Here is a 21,838-nt window from a genome sequence, read left to right as displayed (position 1 = left end):
TTAATGTTTCAGAGATTATTATAGTAGTATGTCCATACAAGATATCAGATTATGATGGTTTTATAAGATTATGACTGCTAGGACTGAAATAATTTTTGAATAAAATGAAATTCATTATACTATTATTTCTTTGATTTCAAGTACTTACCATCATGAATTTCCATGAATGTAGTATTAAAGCTTTTATCTTAATTAAAAATGCCAGATAAACAAGTATTACTTAGTCTATTATTTATTTAAGAAAAAGTTTTACATATTAGAGATAAAGTGATAAAAAGTTAATCTAGAACCTAACCCTTTCCGACCATCTATTTTTGATCTTATAGTAGCCATGAGAACAAGCCTTTAGAAGTAATTACACTTGAGAGTTGTAACAGGGAGAAAGGCTCTGGTCTTTCATTACCTCACTCTGAATGGTATGCCCTGGCTAAGTCTTACCTCATGTTACAAAACCTCAAGCATATGATTGCCATTAGAATGTCTAGCACAAAAAGCACAGCCCAGACTTCCATCTTCAAAAAAGAATGATATGTGCTATCTGCATATAAACACATATTAAAGTCTTGGTGCTGAAGAAAAGGTGCTTCAAGAAAATATTATCTACTGTGTATTTGTAAGTTGGCATAGCATTTTTACTTAAAATGTTTCAAAAACTGAAAACACACACTTCACTATAAAAATTGAACCAACATTAGAAAAGTTTTATGAAACCAAATAATAACTTTAAGAATCTATTTCCAGTAGTGTCAACGGTGGTTGCTTTGTGGCCCATATGCCATACATGTATGAAAGCAAGTGCAGTCAAGCAGAATACAGCACGGCTCACAAGAACTTTAGAGCAAACGAACAGTTTTTCCAGTTACTGTCAAGAAGTCATCATCAGCCAAGGCATGCAATGCTTCTTCAAACATATCTTTGGTAATTGCCTTTGAGAAGGGAAGAGGAGGAAAACAAATATTTTACATGTCAAGCACTCTCTTACCTGTTAAGAGATACAATGATTTCAGTGTTAAAGAATCTGAAATCATCAGTCTCTTCCCTTTTTGGTGGCTGTATATACATTTCTTATGGTCTAACTTAGGAGTGGCAAACTTTTCCTGTAAAGGGCCAGATGATAAACACTATAGGCTTGGCGTCTGTCACAACTACTCAACTTTGCCCCTGCTGTGCCAGTGCAGCCAGACAATACATCAGTGAAGGGGCACTATAACAGGCAAAGAGATGGTTTGGCCATCAGAGTTCTTTTCACTGAACAACTCAACTTATTCACAAAAGGGCATCTGAATATTTCATCCCCAAAACATAACAAATAAATGTGATGTTTCTAAATTAAGATGTGTATTTGTAACATTATAATAGAAAAAACTGTAAACATCCTGTATGTCCAACTGATTAAGTAATGATGGAATATGGATGCAACAGAATGTTACCCAACTTTTATGAATGTCATGAAGTCTATTTACCATCAGATAATGTTAATAGTATTAATTTAACCATTAATTAAAAAGAAAAGAAGCAGCAAGTCACAAAACAGTATAAATATAATTGACTATTTCCAATTTTTAAAAATCACATGTGTACAAATACACATAGAAAACCCACAAAAGGAGTATAATAAAATTTTATTAGTGATTATTTCTTGATGATGGGTGTATGGGTGATCTTACTTTCTTTATTGTTACCTACACTTATTACTTAAACAATAAAGGGAAAAATAAGAAAAAAACTTTAAAGTATTAAGGAAAAAAACTATCACACAAAAAAATACATGTAAACACTTACTATGTCAGATTGTCCTCGAATATCTTCAAAAAGTTGCTGGTATTTTAGAGCTGGTGTTTTGCCTTTAGATAAAATAAGTTTTTTCAGCGCTTCAGCTAACTCTTCTTTCCGTTTACGAGAGGTGGCACTCATTCCTGATTTTAAAAAAATTAATAAAAATATTTCTGCTACAAGAAGTGAAATGTTTCATATTTCTATCAAGGTTAGGCATCAGTAGCTAAATGCTAAAATACATTCAAAATCATGAGCTCTCAATTCTCTGCTGTTTCCAATTTTCTATAAGCCAATAGCTGCTACTTTCTACTGAAACATAGTATACATAATCTAATTAGCAGAGTCATTCACTACTCATTAAGAAATGAATTAATTCTTTAAAATGGGATAACATGGGTACCTAGAGAGCAGAAGAAATAGAATCTCTTTGAAATTAGATACAACACCGTGCGTATACTAGTATATATTTTTCTCAGAAGTTAGCATGTATTTTTCTCACAACTTTTATCAGAATCTCAAAGGGGCTCTGATCCAAAAAAGGTTAAGTACCTCTGCTTCAAATGACTGAATAATTAGCTTAAATGTGAAATATTAATTAGTCATATATTAAATAATTTTCATGAGTTCTTATGTTTAGCACAAATAACAAACCTGTAGTAAGAATAGATATGTCCACGATGCCTGTCCTGGGGTCAGTGGCAGACTGCTTCAGAGCCTCTCGATGCAGGCGTTTTGCCTCTTCAACATCAACTGCTTCAACTTTGTTTGAAAATCGTACTTTAGCGTGGGCTTCTGATAAGCGAATCAAAGACTCCAGCTGTCGCGGGTATGCAGAAACCATTCCTCGGCTACTACCAATCTTCCTCATGTCTACATAAGCCTAATGTAAACAGGAAAAAAAACCAAAATTCTTTGGTAACTATTATAACCTTAGTTCTGTGGCTGAACATTTAGGATTCCATTACATAAGTGGAACTCCTGCGTGGCTGCCACGTATAGGTACTGCGGAGAATTAAAAGTGAGATCAAGTTTTGTGCCTCGCCTTCATCAAGGTGGTGTCTGAGGCAGCTCTGAAGAATGGAAAATGGGAATGGGCAGTGAAGATGCATGAAGCCCGGCACTCAGAGGACATGGTGTGTTGGGGTGGAGGGGTAGGGTGCAATTAGAGCAGAGGCCTCTAATCAGGGAGTCTGTCTGAAAAAAGTCCTCTAGCACTGACTCTTGTTTATACACTTGCTAAAGATCCATTTAACAAGGCACCCAAAGGAGTAGGTAAACTGTATTAAACTTATAAACAGGTGATATAGTTTTATTTCTTTCTGAGCATCCTCAAGAATGATACAAATGGAAAATTACATATCATTTGTAACTTTCATTTGAAAGCATTCTTGGGAGCTTCATTAGGATGCAAAGCCTATCAAAACATCAGGAAACCTTCCTAACACAAGGTTTAAATAACCTAGCATATGTCGTCATGCACTGCTGTCCATGTAAAAAGATACTGAAAAAGTGAACATAAAGTACTTTTAATTCATTTTATTTTTTAGTAATAAGCAAATGGAAGCTAAGAGAAACTGGATGACTTGTCCAGAGTTACAGAGTTACCAAGTAGCATCACCTGTATTTCTGATCTTAAATTCACTATGCTTATAAGTATTGAAATATAAAAAGTGTGGGAGGAGGGAAAAAATGGCGTAGACAAAAAGGCTCTGTTCACCCCTCTGGCGACCAAATCAGAGTTGTGACAGAAACAAGGAGCAAGCAGCAAGGAAAAGTCGCCTGGGATCTAGATGAACAAGCCATACAACTAGGGAGAAATCCAAGAAATTACCCAGCAACGGCAGAAGGTAGGACAGGGCGAGGATGTGACGCTGCCCAGTCTTGAGCTACTGAGTGGGACAGAGGCAGCGGTAACAGCAGACTCCTCTTAAAGGGGCCACGTCTGTGAGGGGATTTTCACGGTGACGGACCTGCTTGCTCTGAGCACCAGTGCCGATTCAGCTGCACGCAGGGGGCACCAGGGACTTGCAGGGAGAATCACTCTGTACAGAAGTGCTGGCGGTATCCATTGTTCCCTGTTGAGCCCTCCCCACTCCCAGTGAGCAGACACAGGAACACCATAGCTGAGTCGTCATCAAACTGGATAGCAGAGGTTGCTCTGCCCAGAGGATTCCTCGAAACCCTGCCTCTCCCAGCTCGTGGCCCCACTCAAGCCACATCCAGGTATATCCTCAGAGAGTCAGGTACTCCTTGCTGAGCAGCGCCTAGACTCACACTGGAGGCAGCTGGCCTTGGTTTCTGGTGTGGCCTCTTGAGGCAACTATGAGCACAGGATCTGTGGATTGCTTGCTGAATCTTAACAGGTGTCCCCGGAGAGGCAGAGGCTTGAGCTAAATTTGGCCTGCAGATGAACCCCTCTCAGGACTGTGCCACTGGACACCTACTTCACAAATCCACAATAAGAAAACCGGGAGACTTTGCTTAGTACACAGAAATAGACAAGGAAAGGCAGACAAAATGGGAAGACAATGAAGCAGAAGCCATATGAGAGAACAGAACAGAGATTCAGATATAATGGAGTCAAGCAATCTAACAGATGCAGAGTTCAAAACACTGGCTATAAAGATGCTCAATGAACTTTTGAGAAGAGTAGATAATTTCAGTGAGAACTTCAAAAAGAGCTAAAAACATAAAAATGGAAATGAAATTATAAAAGGGAACCAGTCTGAAGAACACATTATCTGAGATGAGAAGTATATTAAATGGAATAAACAAAGGAATAAACAAAGTGAATAAAGAAAAGGATCAGAAGACCTATCTAGAGGATGGGAAAGCCAAGGACACACAATCAGAATGGCAAGAAAAAAGATGGCAAGACTATAAAAATAATTTAAGGAGAATATGGGACACTATTAAGGGTCAAAATATTCACCTGATCGGCATACCTAAAAGAAAACAAGATGCTGAATAGCTGTTTGAAGAAATAATGATGGAAAACTTCCCTAACCACGTGAAGGAAATGGACGCAAAACCCCATGAACTCAGAGAATCCCAAAAACCAGGGATCCAAAGAGGCCCACAACAAGACACGTCATAATTAAGATGCTAAAGGTTAAATACAAAGAAAGAAGATTAAAAGCAGCAAGAAAAAAGCAGATAGTTACCTATAAGGGAACACCATAAGGCTGGCAGCTGATTTCTCAAGAGAAACTATGCAGGGCTTAGCACAAAATATTCGATGTGATGAAAACCTGGGATCTACAACCAAGATTACTTGATCCAGCAAAGCTATCATTTAGAGTTGAAGGACAGGTAAAGAACTTCCCAGACAAAAATAAGCTGAAGGAATTTATCGCCACCAAGCCAGTATTACAGAAAATGTTGGAGGGACTTCTTTAAGAGGAAAAAACATGTATCAAAAACAGGAGTAAAGAATGGTAACAACCACATTCCTATCAATAAGTATCTCAAATGGAAAAGAACTAAGTACTCCAACTAAAAGATAGAGTGGATGAATGGATAGGAAAACATGACCTCTAACATGCTGCCTATAAGAGACTCACTTCAGATTAAAAGACACACACAGACTGAAAGGAAGGGGCTGGAAAAGATATTGCTTTGATAGACCTAGAAAGTATTTAAGTCAGACAGAGAAAGATAAACACTATATGATTTCACTTATATGCAGAATTTAAGAAATAAAAAGAACAAACTAATCAAAAACAGACACAAATAGTGGATAATTTGGTGAAGGACAGAGGGGAGAGAGGTTTGGGGGGCTGGGAGAATTAGGTGAAAGGTTAAAAAGGTACAAATTAGTAGTTGATGGATGGTCACAGGGATGAGGAGCACGGCATAGGAATGTAGTTAGCATTAATTCGCTGGCTAGGAGGAGGGTCAGGGGAGGGAGGGAGTAATTAGGGGATATTTTTACTAATTATATAGATGTCTAACCAATGTACTGTATACTTCAAACTAATTAAAATAAATGAATTAGAAAAAAAAAATATAAAAAGTGTGTACAACCTATAGAAATGAATCCTTTCCCCCTTTTCACATTTGGAAAAGTCAATTTTGCAACAGAGGAGGAAAAAGTAGTTATAGAAAATAGTATGTTCTTCTTAAAATAAGGACTGTTTTAAGAGAATGATTGGCTAGTTACATTAAGGCTTTCGGCTAGAAGCTCAGCAAAACAGTTTTTCAGGCTTTAAACACGAACGTGTGTTACCTCAATGAGAGCTTGGCTGGCTTCCTGGCTCAGCCGGGGCATGACCATGCTGTGTGCATAAGCAATGTAGTCCTTTAGGACTGCCATGTCCATGAACTCCTCCTCCACTTGCTCCTCACTCTGGTAGTATAGAGCGACGAGGTGGTGAGCCAGACGCCTGTCGTAGGCTTCGTCTTGAGGGTCCAGCATGAGGAAGATCAAATCAAACCTGAGAAAATATTGCAAAAACACTGTTTTCCTAATTGAGACACTAACATACCTACAAACAATTTAAAAATTGCTTTTGGGCCACCTAGGCACATGCTTAGTCAGGGCTGCTGAGGGAGAATAAGCTTCTTCTGTCCAGATCGCCTACAGAGCCTTCGGATCAATCCAATTCACCCCACTCTGTCTCCAGCAGATGTGCGCTTTCTTGGCCCTTAGGTCTGCCCAGAAAACAGCTGGTTACCAAACGTTGAGTCAAAGAATTAAGACTTCCCCGAAGGAAATGTTATTATAATTTTGAAGACAAGAAGATATAAAAGTACATTCAGCTGTTTGTTTTTTTTGGGGGGTGGGGGGGAGGATTTCATTAAAAAAATAATCAGTCTAAAATAATTTTATGAAATACATCAATATTTGGAGGAGGTCAATAAACTGGATTATATGATTCCACTTTAACAAATTTAATTTTTCAGAACCATATCCACCATGTGAAGATATACTCTATAGAACAGAGGATAGTGGTTGGTTCTCAATAGTGGCTTTAAGACTGAGATAAGAGTACTGAGGGACATGCTTCAGAAAAAAATGTCAAGGTGAAATGTTCTAATTGTTTCAAAAACAAACAAAACAAAACAAAAAACAAAACAAAAAGAAAACAAAATGTACGTTAAGGTGCTACCCATAGCTGAGCAGAGAAACACGGTCCTTGCCATAAAAACTCGACCAACCAAATTTGAAAACTTTTGTGTTAGAGTGAAGAATTTGATGTTAACAGTTGCTGAATATTAGTATTTCCTTTTCTTAATCTCACTCTGAGAATTCTACAAATGAGCAAAGAATGTCTATTTTACAAAAATACGTTTTCATACCTTGATAATAATGTGTGAGGCAGCTGGATATTTTCAATAGTAGTTTTTTTAGGATTCCATTGAGACTCGATGGGATTCGCTGCTGCCAAGATAGAGGTGCGTGCATTGAGTTGACAAATAATCCCAGCCTACCAAAGAGAACAGTGCAGTTAGAAGCCTCGCCCTGATGCTGGCAGGAACTATGTGACCCATGGTCACTGAGTATGGCTTCTGCCATGTCTCTAATGTCACCAAGAGCCGTATTACCTCCTAAAGGTGACTTCGGCAGTTCCACCTGGGACAATATTCTGTCCTTGGATTCATGTCGAGGACTGAGTTTTATATAAACGTATATTCTATGTCTTTTTAAGAAACTAAACTCCTTGCATGAGATTTAGGACAAACTCAAGTTCTGTGAAAACCACACATTAGTGGGTTAGCACAGCAAAAAAGATGAAAGAGGATCCTGTAGAACAGTGGTCCCCAACCTTTTTGGCACCAGGGACCTGTGCTCCTATAAGAATCTAATGCATGATGATCTGAGGTGGAGCTGAGGCAGTAATGCTAATGCTGGGGAGCAGCTACAAACACAGATGAAGCTTTGCTCACTTGCAAGCTGCTTACCTCTTGTGGTGAGCCCCAGTTCCTAACAGGCCATGGACCGGTACCGGTCCGTGGCCTGGGGGTTTTCCCTGCTGTAGAAAATACTCAGATTTAGCTGAAATCTAATAGGAAAAGTATTTACCAGTTTCCCAAAGTTTAGAACCAAGGTAACTGCATAGTTCCACAGATGCTTTAATTCAAATGTCCACACATTTTAAACATGACCATGTTTATAGATGAAGAACGTGACTCACCTTTGCAATGGAAAGAGTCTGCTGCTCCATGACTTCATGCAGTACTGATCTTGTACTTTCGTTCATCTTGTCAAACTCATCAATACAGCAGATACCATTGTCACTGAGGACAAGGGCACCAGTCTGCAGGACAAGCTGCCTCGTTTCAGGGTCTTTCATTACATATGCAGTGAGGCCAACAGCACTGGAGCCCTTCCCGGATGTGTACTGCCCCCTGGGGACCAGATTGTACACATACTGCAGCAGCTGGGACTTGCTGGTCCCAGGGTCACCGCACAGCAGAATGTTGATCTCAGCACGAAATTTGCCCCGTCCTGTGTGACTAAAATCCTTTCTTGTTCCGCCGAAGAGTTGAAGCAAGATTCCCTAAACAAACAAACATGTCTAAACTTTCATTTACTATAGAGTAACTTATAGCTTAAATGTTAGAGGTACTTTATAAATTACAACTAAGAAATTTAAGTAAAGGTATAAAAGTGTATATGATAGTGCTTTAAGTTATCCCTAACCAGTTTATACAGAAGCATACACCATCATGCCAGAATAGTGGCCATGTAAATCCCTATTCCAATCCTGTGTGGCTATTCTTGTTTATTTTTTATGATTATTATTATTTTTATCATTTATTATTCTTTATGCCTACAGCACCTGGTCTTCCTAGGAGGTCTCCCATCCAAGTACTAACCAGGCCCGACCCTGCTTAGCTCCTGAGATCAGACATCGGGCTTGTTCAGGGTGGCATGGCTGTACACAATGAACCATGACTCCACTGGGGTGTAAACCCAGGGCCTTCTGCGTGTAAAGCAGACATGCTAACCGCTACATTAAGGAACCACATCCTAATCTTATGTTTATAAACATGTAAGGTTGATGTAGAGATAAAGAAATGAACAATGGTGCTGTGATTCTTCTCCACCAATAACCAAGTCAGGTTATAAGTGCCACGTTCTGCCAAACAGGCAACAGTTATTACCTTTATGGGGTCAAACACTATGACCCCATAAAAAATACCTATAGATTCCAATTATAAATTAAAAATCCATTTTTACCTTCTTTATATCTTCGTGTTCATAAATGCTTGGAGCCAAGGCTGATGCAAGTCTCTCATAAATGTCTGGTTTTCTGGAAAGTTCTTTAAGCAATTCCACATGCTTCTCTGAAAAAAGTTTCTGTTCTGCTTCTTCATCAAGGCCATGAAGACGTTTTGCATCAGTTTTTCGATAATGAATGACATCAATGTGGGTTTTGTAGACAGACTTGACATTACTCACTCTTGGGTTGACTCGAATAGGCACAGCTCGATAGATGCCTGAAGGCACAACCATAAAACATACTTTTACCTTCTACTAAAAGGCTCAGTAAACCAGCACTGACAACAAGGCAGCACTGAGAGCTGACAGCTGGCACTGGAGGGGGTGAGCTCCAAGCACATGTCTTTCATGGACGTCCTAGAGTTGAGGACTCAGGCTTACACCATAAAGTTCTCTGCTGAAGGGGATAGGATCAAGTTGGAATAAACATAGGTTTCTGAAAAAGGCAGACCTAAAATTGTGCTCATCTGTGACGACTTGTTAGCTCTGTGACCTTGGGCACTTATATGAGCATAAACGCATTGTACATAATCATTTTGAGGTTTAAATGAAATTACTTTGCTTCTAGCACAATGCTTGGCTCATGGATAGTATACTTGGTTCATTGAAATAATTTTGAAAAAATTATACAGAATGCGCTTAGTAATTATTTTACTGGAACAAAGTACTACTAAAATACTGTACCAAAAACTTGGAAAGGAAATCCTAAAAGCTCAAGTCTTTTGTCTATGGCCATGCCACCCTGAATGTGCCCAATCTCGTCTGATCTTGGAAGCTAAGCAGAGTTGGATCTTGTTAGTACTTGGATGGGAGACCACCTAGGAATCCCAGGTGCTACAGGCGTTTTTTTCTAAAGAAGCTCAAGTCTTTTAAAAATCATTCACAAATTATTTCAGACAATAAGACAATCTACTGATTGAAGATATGGTGAAGGAAAAATGACTGTATTTTGTTTGTAATGGGAGGTATTTCTAGGTGAATGATCGAGCTCCACCGTACACCCTACTTCCTAAAGAACATTAAGAGGTAGGTAAATAGGTAACCCTTCGAACATTCCAACTCATCCATTCCCCAAGAACAAGAATTTCCCAAACTGATGTCTGATGTTTAATCTTTTTGAATTTCAAACTAGAACCCTTGAATACCAGGACAATTCAGTTTCCTGTTGTTTTTTGAGAAAATATTCAATCTCTCCCTCACAGCTTTTACAACATGCCGCTATAGATCATTAGTTCTTTTATTTAAAAGGTCAATGTAATTCTTTTTAAAAACATAAAAATCAGTTTATATGTAACAATATTAGAGTACACATCATTCTTCATATCAAGACAGATTAGGGATGGATAACTATTATACCTAAAGCAGCTTAGTTAACTTTATTGGCACCTATAATGATTCCTCTTCACAGATCAGCATTGATAATACTTATTTTGCATGTATACAGCACTTTCCACAATCACTTCTTCCCAAACACATTCACATGTATCATCATATTAGTTCCAATTCACAGTTCAGGAAATTAAAATATTGGATTAAACACTTCATCAAGGGCTTCAGAGCAATGGAGTGGCAGAACGAGGATTGTGTAACTTGAAAGATGACAAATCTTTCAAATTTTTACCTACTACGTGTATCTTTATAACTTAAAACTGCTAGCAAAAACTACTAAACTTCATATTAGGAACGACACAGGATGAAAAGTCCTGACTCACTGAGTGGAACATATGGACTGCCTCAGGAGCCTTAGCTACTCTTTGAACTCAATTCCCACACTCCCCTCAATAAAACTACGCTGTGGGCATAAGGACCACTCAAGACGGCATAGAGCCCCAACCTTTTTGGCACCAGGGATCAGTGTTCCTATGATAATCTGATGCCTGATAATAGGTGGAGCTGAGGCGGTGATGCTAGTGCTGGGGAGCAGCTGCAAATACTGATAAAGCTTCATTTGCTCATCTGCTGCTTACCTCCTGCTGTGTGGCACAGTTCCTAATAGGCCATGGACTGGTACTGGTCCGCAGCCCAGAGATTGGAGGAGAGGGCAGAGGCTTTGTATATCTCCTCTTGCCACCACACTAAGCTACAGAGCAAACAGCAATCAGAGTTACCTGAGGAATGGATGAAGAAAAGTTCTACAACTAGGGGAGAAATAAATCACCTTGGAACAGGAGAAGGGAGCAGAGATATGAGGCTGCCCGGTCCCACACCAGGTAATCATAGAGGTTATGGCAACTGTAGCCGGCAGGTGCAGACATTTCTCTTAAAGAGACTGTGACTTTTTCGTGGTGACTCGACTGCTATGAGCTCTAGCGCTGGAAGAGTTGCTGGGGGGAACCAGGGACATACAGGGGGACACTGTGGGGTGAGGGCTGTAGGGGAGGCTTTCTCCTGCGCAGAAGTGCTCGCAGTATCCATTGTTCTTTTGTTGAGACCTACCCACTCTCAGCATGCAGACACAGGCGCCACCATAGCTGAAATGTCATCAAACTGGATAACTGGTCGCTCTGCCCAGAGGATTCCCTAAAACTCCGCCCCTCCCAACTTGTGGCCCTACTCAAGTATTTACTGGTGTCCTCTGAGTGCCCTGTGCCCCTTGCTGAGCAGCTCCAAGCCCTGCACTTGTGGCAGCTGGTCTCGGTTTCTGGTGTGACCTCGTAAAGCAACTGTTAAGTTCAGGCAACTGTAAACACAGTATGGTGGCAGCTGTCTGTGGATTGCTTGCCAACTCTTACCAGGTGGCCCTGGAGGGGTATAGGCTGGGGCTAAACTTGGCTTGCAGCTGGACTTCTATAAGGACTGTGCCACTGGGCCCCACAGGACACCTACTACACAAAGCCACGCTACTGAGACTAGGAGACTAAGGAGCTTTACTTAGTATATAGAAACAGACACAGAAAGGCAGCCAAAATGGGGAGACAAAGAAGCATGTCCCACATGAAAGAACAGAACAGAGCTCTAGAAAAAGATCTAAACAAAGTGGAGGCAAACAATTTACAGATGCAGAGTTCAAAACACTGGCTGTAAGGATGCTCAATGAATTTAGGGGAAGAGTAGATGAAATCAGTGAGAACTTTAATAAAGAAATAGAAAATATAAAAATGGAGATGGAAAACATAAAAGGGAACCAGTCAGAAATTAAGAATATAAGATCTGAGATGAAGAATACATTAGAGGGAATCAACAGAGTGGATGAAGAGGAGGACCAAATTACCAGTATAGAGGATAGGATAGTGGAACACACCCAATCAGAAAAGCAACAAGAAAAAAAGAATCCATAATAAATGAAGATAATTTAAGGAGCTTATAGGACATCAAACATACCAACATTCACCATCATAGGGGTACCAGAAGGAGACGAGAGAGAAAGCCAGAAGGTAAAAACCCATTTGAAGAAATATGACAAGAAAACTTCCCTAACCTGGTCAAGGAAACAGACATACAACCCCAGGAAGTTTAGAGTACCAAAAAAAGATGAACTCAAAGAGGACTACACTAAGACACATCATCATTAAACTGCCAAAGGTTAAATACAAAGAGAATCTTAAAAGCAGCAAGAGAAAATCAGTTAGTTACTTACAAGGGAGCACCTATAAGACTGGCAGTTGATTTCTCAAAATGAACTTTGCAAGACAGAAAGGCTTGGTATAAAATATTCAAAGCGATGTAAAGCAAGGATCTACAACCAAGATTACCCAGCAAAGCTATCATTTAGAGTTGATGGACAGATAAAGAGCTTCCTAGACAAGAAAAATTTAAAGGAATTCAGTATTAGAAATGTTGGAGGGACTTCTTTAAGAAGAAAAAACATGTATCAAAAATGTGAATAAAGAATGGCAATAACTATATATCTATCAACAAGTACTTTAAATGAAAAAGAATTAAGTGCTCCAATCAAAAGATAGCGTGGCTGAATGGGTAAAAAACCAAGATCCTTATACATGCTGCCTACTTCAGATTAAAACATACACACAGACTTAAAGTAAAGGGACAGAGAAAGATATTGCATGATGGACCTAGAAGTTATTGTGCTGAATGGAGTAAGTCAGATAGAGAAAGGCCATATGATTTCATGTACACGTAGAATCTAGAGAACAAAATAAACAATGATAGCAACAACAACAAAAATGAAAACAAACTCATAGATAAAGAGAATATTTCGAGTCACCACCAGATGGCAAGGAAGGTTGGGGGGAAATGGGTGAAAAAGGACAAAGAGATTAAGAAGTACAAATGGGCAGTTACAAAATAGTCATTGAGATATAAAATATAGTATAAGGAACATAGTCAATGATGTTGTAATAAATATGTAAGGGGGAAGAGGAGTACTAGATTTACCGGGGTGATCACTTTGTGAGTTATAAAGCTCTCTAATCACTAGGCTGTACACCTGAAACTAATATATTGTATGCCAACCATAATTGAAAAATAAAAAAATATTAAAAAAAAACTATGTCTGCCATAAACCACCACCCCCATCCCAACAAAACCAAGTGTCTGTACTACTATGAAGTGTTGAAAGAAACACTGGCATATTCATGTGGAAGGAGCACTCTCTTGGCAGTAAGAGAAAATGAGCCCAAGGCCCAGAAATTACTGTAGAATCTCAGCTGCTGACCTATACTTCTCTGAATCTCAGCTTCCTCATCTCTAAAAGCACCATAATGTAACTCCTGGCATGGAAGCAAGGTGCTCTGATCTCTTCTTTCCTATAATAAATTTTAACCCTTAGCTGCAATTAGGAAATAAGTAGAAAATTCTTTAAAATTCCAGAGTTGGTAAGCATGACTTTCTGGAGCTGCTTGCAGAGCTCAAATCTTGCCAATTCCAGCCTTGTCCAAAGCTGTTTTCTCAAGGTACCAACACTATGAAGTCAAGATACACACATAGCTTCGGGACACTGACATAGCAAGAAAGAGACTTGCAAGGACAATGCATTGTAACATTCTGTCCTGCTAGGTTAAAAAGAAGGCAATTAAAGCAGTATGCTCCACCTTCTAAAGACCTGAAGGAAGGACCAAGCCCTATGCCAATAAATTCATGATCAAGCCAAAGGACTAAAAAGTGCCATTAAAAGATAGAACTTATTGCATTAACAAACCTACATTCTTACCAGTAACATTTACTCTGTCCCCAGGTTGAACCTTGTCAACAAGATCATTGTGAGCAAAAAGGATGACAGTGTGAGGCGTCTGACCAGCGGGCATATCTTCAGGAGACTCTTGAAGTTTGATCTGAAAGAACAGTGAAAAACAGAGAACTCAGGAAATGAAGAAAGCATAATGGGAAAAAATTGCTAGTCTTTGTACCACTTAGAAATATTTTTGATGCCTAGCATCTTTTTTAAAACATTATTATTATAATCTCCAATTAATAGTTTTTAAAAAATATGACATGAACATGCTTTTTGTGAGGTTATTTATTTAAACATTCCCCTGAGGGAGAGGGGAAGTGATTTAGGTCACTATTTTTTTTTTTTTTTGCCATTTTAAAGCTGTAGTGGGTATCTCTTAGCTTAACTGTTTGTCGACATTTCAAATTATTTTTTTGAGAAGTTACTTCTAGTAATTTCCTAGGTGAAAAGCACATACTTCTCAGGTTTATGGTTAAGGACTTCTGTGCATCTCTCCTAGTTATTGCATGCACCTCACAAATACTTGCCTGTTTATCTAATTATATCTACTCATCTACCAACCCCTACTGGGCACTGTTCTAGATGTTGGAGGCTGCAATGAACAAAGTCTCTTCCCTCAGAGTAGAGGGGGGGACAGATAATACATAAACACACAAGTGAGAATGTATCAGATCTGACAGTAACAAATGCAACAGACAAAAGAGTAAAGAGCACAGACAGTGGGAATAGAAGAGATGCTTTTCATAAAGCAAGGTTAGGGAAGCCATTCTCAAATCAGGTGACCTCGAAGTCAAGGTCCAAGGATGTTAGGGAGGAAGCATGTGTTCTCAATGAAAAGAACAGCAAAAGTAAAGGTCCTGCATCAGGCTTGAGCTTGGCTGATAAACCTTGAATAAATAGTTGAAACAATGTCAGCAAGGTCCATGGGTATAAAAAGGTGTGTTGTGGGTGATGATGGGACACAGTAGGCTTGGAGATTACTCTAAGATATTAAGTTTTATTCTAAGTCAGTTTGGGAGTCTCTGAAGCATTCAAAGAATACTATACTGCAAGTTCCTTGGGAGGAGGGATTCCACCTTTGTATCTCCAGCTCTTAACGCCATGCTGAGGTACATTTGTTCCAATAATTTATACCAATATTAGATGAAAATTCACATCTTAATTTTTTCAATTATTTGGTTAGTAATTAAGTTACACATTCACATTTGCTAGTGTTTCTCTTATTGACCCATAATAAATTACGGAAATTATCTTTTATAGAATTTTGAACATTCTCTCTCCTTAACACTAAAAAAGTTGTTTAACCACTGTACAATAAAAGTCCTTATGCATACTTTTACACCATTACAATCACAGTAAATGATTTTTCTGCCTTTCCCTACTTGTTACTTTAATAACTTCATCTTAAAAATTTCATGATTAAAGAGATAAAAAATCAAACTACCTATGCAGTATTTGTGAGAAAAACTTTAGAAAAATTTCTCAACCCATTCTTTACCAGTGGAACAGTTGCAAAATGGCAGGATTCAACCAAATAGTTTTTATTGATCTTAAGTATTTTATATACTCTTTTCTGACATACTAAAAAAAATTTACAATCTTAAATATTTCCCATAGAAACACTTCATGTTAAATTTAATAAACCAAAGAGGCTAATTTGATCTGTTAACTTATAAACGACATTAAACTTAAAATATTTATAATAGAAGAATACATGCTATCTCTTTATGGAATACTGTAGGCCATGAGAATATGGAGTATATACTAATGAACTGGTGGCTCACTGGCAATAAAATAGGGACACTGCCATACCAAAGCTGAAGGCTTAAGAGTGCTCCAAGCATCCAGTCCCCAACCCTCTAACAAAAACTACACTATCAGAGAAGGGATGAAGCAGTTGAATGCCATTTAGAAAGCAAGGTTTTAGGGCTTCACAAGTGGACAAGTTACACATGGCTTTTTGAGGATCCAGATACAGGCAGAATAAAGGTAAAATATGCCAAAGGGCAGGCCACCAAGGACACCCAGGAAGGTCACATACCATCTGCTTGTCGGAAAACACAGAGCGGTTGTGGATCAGTGCCATGCTATGGGTGGTGTGGCAGCGCTTGCACACGCAGGGTTCAGCAATGCGGCCGCGGTCCATCTCTACCCGCACTGTGTAGGCGCACACCTGGCACTGGAAGAAGGCCTCCTGCATTTCTGGAATCAGCTGGGATGTCCTGATTACCATGCCACTGATGGCGATGAGTTGATCAATGTCTGCAAGGGGGAGAGAGAGGTCAGCTTGTCCGTTAGCCACTGTCCATGGCCCAGCCAGATGTGGTATCTCCCAGAGCTGGATTCCTGCCAGGGCAGGTCTGGGTCTGCTGTCAAGCCCAGAAAGACCTTACCTGGAGGACCAGAAATACCTGGGGATGGTTGGGGTCACAGGTAGGCGCTGTGACTAGGGTACGTCTCATTGGGTACTACTTCAGGTCTGGCCAACAGTGCCCTTTATGTGTCTAGTCAGTCTTCCTCTCAACCCCAATGTACCTCTGACTCTTTCTTCCTCAGGGCTCCCTGACCAACAGGCATCCCGCCATCATCTTTTTTTTCTGCCTCCTGCCTGGCTCCACTTTCTTGTTTTCGATTGAAAACTGTATGCTTTTGTCTACTTTGTGCTATGACCTTCCATCTAACTCACTGTGCCATACACAAGTCCTGCTATTTCACTGTATGTGAAAAGCATGGGCTCTAGAGCCACACAGCCTGGATTAAGTACCTGTGTGACCTTGGGGGTAACCTTAGCCTCTCTCTATCTCATCTATAGAATGGGAGTAATGACAGTACATACCTCAGAGTTGTTGAGAATTAAGAGTAAGCGTACATCAAGTCTATTAAGAATAGTATCTGACATAGAGTCACTATATAACTTAGCCAATCACCACTATCTATACAAGAAAGGCCCTATATAGATTATTTTATACTCCGCTTATGGTCCTCCCATGACAGCTTTTCCCCCAACTAATTCCACTGCTGGTTCTAAATGAGTTACACTGTTATGTGTAGTCAACAAAACATGCCCTCTAGTTTTGCCAACCTTGCAGATCTTCCCATCCTCTAAGTACTTACTGCTGATTCAAGAGGCCTTTCCTCTGATCCTGTCCTCCCATGACTTTTCTTTGCTTTTCCTCACTAATACTTTACTTAAAATGTAACTTTTGTAATAAGTTACAAAAATAAATGTAAAAGCTAAAACGTGTTGAAATCAGTTGAGTACCTCGCAATTAGTAATCTCTAATCTTACTCTGGAATTCTTTGTGTAAAATACCCCTGACTCTGAAAACTTAAATGCAACACTCACTCTTAAACAGCTCTACCTCTTCCAGTGTCCCCACCAGAAATCACTATCATAGAGATGTCAGGAGACAATTTCATAAGAGAAAAATAAAAATTACACTTATTTAATAAATAGTAAAGTCAAACACTTGCTCATCTTACTTTCTTTTACTGAAATCTCGTCTTTTATGCATTTATCTACAGCGGTATTCATTAATTTTCAGTAGCTTTCATACTTCAATTTTCATACAAGACAAAATATCATGTTTGTCCTAATTTTTTACTCCTATGACCACTGTCTAGCTTAGGACCCTGCTGCTCATATTTGAGCTATTGCTAAGTTTCCTAACTGAACCTCAACATATTTTGCACACCAGACCTATCATGAACTTCTCAAGAGTGGCAAATCTTTCTCAGTGGTCCCTATTGACTAGAATAAAATATCTAGATTAAGTTGGACTTCAAAGTTCATTAGAACCTAGGCTTTCCAGCCTCCGTGGAAACAGTACAACCCAACTCCCTGCTTCAGCAATCACTTTATTGCCCACCCACAGCTGTTTTGCTCCCTTGTTTCTAGCTATATCTTTTTTCTGCTGTCTAGAGAGAATTCCTTCATGTCTGCTTTCCAAATCCTTACTGCAACCCCAATTTCTATTTCACCATGAACTCTTCCCACTTGGGCCCAGCGCTCTCCTTCTCTTCCTGGACTGAGACATCTCCTGAACTGTTCTTCAGTTCTTCTATCTCTTCTTTTATTCCCTTTCCCAAGTATTTTTCTTAAACTCCAGAGAAGGGATCATATATGTTTTCTACAGTGGAGAAAGTGCCTACTTAATAACTGTAAAATTATTGTATTTGGATAAATTCACCTTAAGATAGAGAATTGTCAATAGTTACAAAATCTTTTATATAATTTCAGTTAAAAAAAGGTATGTTTGGTTCATGGTTCATAATAGTATAGGGTAACTGAAGCTGCTATTTTGTCAATTTCTAATCCATCACCACCAATATCACCAATTTTTTTTAAAGGTCTTTGATGAAAGAAGATTTTACTTTCATGTAAGGTATTTTCCTGCTATTAAAAATATTACCTTCTGGATTCAGGTTTCTCATATTCTTAGTCTTCAATGCATTGAATGGTCTTACTTGAATCTGGTGTTCTAAGATTGAGTCAGGGTAACGGTCAAAGAAGATCTCATTGACAGCCATGTCAAAAGTTGGAATAACCTCCTGTATAAATGAATAAGGATGCTAAGCTGTGTTTCTATTTCTACCTTAGAGTTATATATAAATAAAGCATTTTACATTACTAAATTGTAAAGGCAAAAATACATGGCATAAGCTAAAAACATCACCCTAAATAATCACACATGCCATTTACACACCTTTGGCACACCGAACTATCTTATCTTCTGTGTGCTCTCATTAGGGTTAAATGTGATTATAATGTATGAAAACGCCTTCACTATGTTTCAGCATATTTTAGGCTTTTAATTAGTAACAGAAAGGAGTTGAAGCACATACTTTCATGTTTTACCTTTTCTCCACAATGAAATGAGACCAAAATGGATTAAATCATAATTATTCAATTTGTTAATACTTGTTCCCCATTCTGCAGACAAGGAAACAGCCTCTGTGGAGCTAAGCAACTTGACACAGGTTACATAACAATTAAACAGAAATGTCAAGATTTAAAACCAAGTGCTCCTTCTTCCAAAGTCTACAGCTGGAATCAACATAGCTGATACATCATTAATAAAATCCGACTTTAAGCCTTGAAGAAGACCACAGTACGTTTAATATAATGTTACAGATGGCACAAGTTTATGATATATTTATAAAGTATTTCTACTTAAGATAATTTACTTCATCAAACCCAAGAAGATTTGCCATTACTTTATATACTATTAAGAAACACTGCCATTAAACTATGACGTGTCATTGACAGTAATATACATCTCAATTTCAGAAATGTTAGTGTGAAAAAAAATGCTTATCTTAAAAGAGATTAAACATGGTTTTCTGAAAGTTATTTTTTGCTTCGGAAGCAAATTTCCTCTGTTAATCGCCAAGAAAATTTTGCTATCCAAAGTCTCTTCAGGTGCTCTAGATGTTTACTGTTATTCAACAAGGTCAAAGACAGGTTCTTACCTGTGGGTAGCAGATGAGCTGTCTATATAGATTTTTGTCAAATGATTTTATGTGTTCACAGTTTACATTTAAAAATGGCTCCCCAATAACATTAATCTGTAAGATAAAAGAAACAAGTTATATTCTAATTGTTTTAAAATGCATAACTTGAATTTACATGTAAGAATATATGATTACCTCTCCAAGTCGTTGCATGTATAGAGGTTCAGTAATATCTACGCCAACATTTTCTTCTTCTTTAGCCAGAGGGTCAATAAAACGCTGAAGAAATTTCTTGATGTAGAGAGAAATATATTAAGCTTAATGCATTTAGAAATAAGCAACTGTTCAAAATACAAAGTCACAACCATGACAGTATTTGAAAACAGTATGTCACTACTAAAACCTAGAAAAATATCCTAAGCCATATAAAAATCTACTCCTAAGTATTATGGCCAATTAGATATACGTTATAAACACTTCCAGCATTTTCAGTTCTAACGATATAAATTTGAACACATAAAGCTCACCTGAAAATTTTCTTTGCATGTTGTCACATTTACATCTGTTCCCCAAATCACAAGTTTCTGGCCTGAAGACTGCTCACTCGCCCCTATATCTTCTGCTGCTGGCTACACAGAAAAGTATGACAGAACCATGTTAATGGGAAATTACCTATTTTATGTCTTCAACATAAAGCATCAAAAAAGTGTACTGTGTACTCACCTCTTCAGACTGCAAATCCACCTGCAGGCCCTTCCGCGCAGACCCTAGGTCAGGCCTCTGCCTCACAGGTGTGCCCCTAACACAACTCCTTGGGGTTCCCTCTACGCGAGAGCTGGGAGTGCCATATGTCAGTGGTGAACTAACGTCAAAGTCAAGAGGAATAGCTATAAAAACAAAATAATAAAGTTTACAACGAAATTCTGGTAGCATAACAAACCTGAAACTATAGTATGTTACCTGTTGATCTAAGTCATGTAAATGCAGTAGCAAACTGAATGTTTATTATAACCTCTGGTGGTGAAGATTCTGAGGACTAGTAAAAGCACCAAGTTTCTTTCTGTTTACTAAGCCCTAACATGTACTGCTTCTGTACTCCTGGTGAACATATTAGCTCATGCACAGTTACATGAACTACCACTTAACTAGAAAATCTGACAAGCTGACTCATCACTTGTATATGAGCTATGGTATAACTCAGATGTTCAGAAACACACTTGAATGTATCTGAGGAGGGCTGGAAAATAATGTGTTCTGCGCTGCAGATGTCTGTAGGTCAACTCCAGGCGAGGTCGGCATCGGCTGCAGCTCTCCAGTAGAGGTAGAATCCTCACCCGTATGTCTCTGAGATGGAGATGACCTGGGATCCTCACTTCGAGCTTGTGACATACAAAACATAAAAGATGGCCATCAATTTTCATGGTTGGTCTCCTGAATTTGTCTTTCTCTTGGGACAGTCTGAATCATTACTGAACAAATACAAACCAAACAAAGCGGGCAAATGAGTACGGACGTGTTTAACTACCAAAATTTAGAAACTGCCTGGCAAGAGTGGAAATACGCGTCCAGCGCTTTCTCTCCCCCAAGAAAGTCTCTGCACACTAGAACGGGCAAGGCATAGCAAAGGCTCACTGTCTGCATGACATCTTACTCCTTCCCACGTTGGAGACAACGTCCCGAGGCCCTGCACACAGATCAATCAGTCTCTCAGCGGCGGCGGGAAAAGGCCAAAAGAGGAGACGGAAGCTGGACGGAGGGGCGTTGTGTGGCGGGGCGGACTCGAGGGAGAACTTACGTGTCTGCACCGGCATGGCCCTGCTGCGCCGGCTACCTCGGCTGCTCGGCGTAGACGCTGGGGACGACATAGTGCTCGGAGTACCTGCGCGACAAAAAGGACAGGCTAGTGCTGCGCCCGCTTTCGGCTTCCCACGCCCCGCCGCACAGACATGCAAGCAGTGCTCCCCGCCGCACCCTCCCCGCCGGCGTGAGGTTGCCGGAGAAAGGCCACTGCTTCGGACGCGGGAGGTTACCGGAGAAAGGCCGCTGCTTCGGACGCGGGAGGTTACCGGAGAAAGGCCGCTGCTTCTGACGCACGTGAAATTCTGGGGTGCACTAGGTTGGTCGTACTCCTAGACTGCGCGAGCGGGACCCAAGATTTCGCGCCGGCTGCACTGTCGTCACCACCCTTGGCGGCGCCCCACCAATAGCAGTGACGCTCTTACATGACTCCACCTCCGGGAGGTGCCACT

The 21,838-nt window shown here is 39.5% G+C and overlaps 1 protein-coding gene and 2 pseudogenes across 4 annotated transcripts; 1 reads left to right on the top strand and 2 right to left on the bottom strand.

The window, feature by feature from the left end:
- Nucleotides 1–216: 216 nt before the first annotated feature.
- MCM4 (minichromosome maintenance complex component 4) lies at nt 217–21,795 on the bottom strand. 4 transcript variants are annotated; one of them, XM_039850429.1, is made up of 17 exons: nt 21,656–21,795; nt 21,385–21,468; nt 20,807–20,968; nt 20,313–20,476; nt 20,117–20,218; nt 19,785–19,880; nt 19,608–19,703; nt 18,548–18,686; nt 16,177–16,397; nt 14,115–14,235; nt 8,963–9,222; nt 7,914–8,279; nt 7,078–7,205; nt 6,005–6,212; nt 2,428–2,656; nt 1,783–1,916; nt 217–926 (listed from the first exon to the last, which is right to left on the bottom strand). In XM_039850429.1, the coding sequence occupies exons 2-17, from the start codon at nt 21,452–21,454 to the stop codon at nt 834–836; spliced, it is 2,589 nt and encodes an 862-aa protein (XP_039706363.1). In that variant the 5' UTR covers nt 21,455–21,468; nt 21,656–21,795; the 3' UTR covers nt 217–833. The 4 variants fall into 4 exon arrangements, with proteins under 4 accessions (XP_039706363.1, XP_039706361.1, XP_039706362.1 ...); XM_039850427.1 differs by having other exon boundaries at nt 21,620–21,758; XM_039850428.1 differs by having other exon boundaries at nt 21,584–21,725.
- Nucleotides 8,550–8,665, bottom strand: LOC120592742 (uncharacterized; annotated as a pseudogene).
- LOC120592738 (uncharacterized) lies at nt 9,729–9,847 on the top strand (annotated as a pseudogene).
- Nucleotides 21,796–21,838: the final 43 nt, after the last annotated feature.

This window comes from Pteropus medius, unplaced genomic scaffold (genome assembly GCF_902729225.1).
Source record: "Pteropus medius unplaced genomic scaffold, Ma_sr-lr_union100, whole genome shotgun sequence".
Taxonomy (NCBI): domain Eukaryota; kingdom Metazoa; phylum Chordata; class Mammalia; order Chiroptera; family Pteropodidae; genus Pteropus; species Pteropus medius.
This window is presented reverse-complemented; position numbering and strand designations above follow the sequence as displayed.

Bases quoted from the DNA above. Each gene is read 5' to 3' on its own strand.
- MCM4 (XM_039850429.1), bottom strand. From the start codon at position 21,454: ATGTCGTCCCCAGCGTCTACGCCGAGCAGCCGAGGTAGCCGGCGCAGC. The intron at 20,477-20,806 runs GTGTGTTTCTGA...TTGTTTTTATAG, and splicing joins CCCTCCTCAGATACATTCAA to CTATTCCTCTTGACTTTGAC. The intron at 16,398-18,547 runs GTAATATTTTTA...TCCCCCTTGCAG, and splicing joins GAGAAACCTGAATCCAGAAG to ACATTGATCAACTCATCGCC.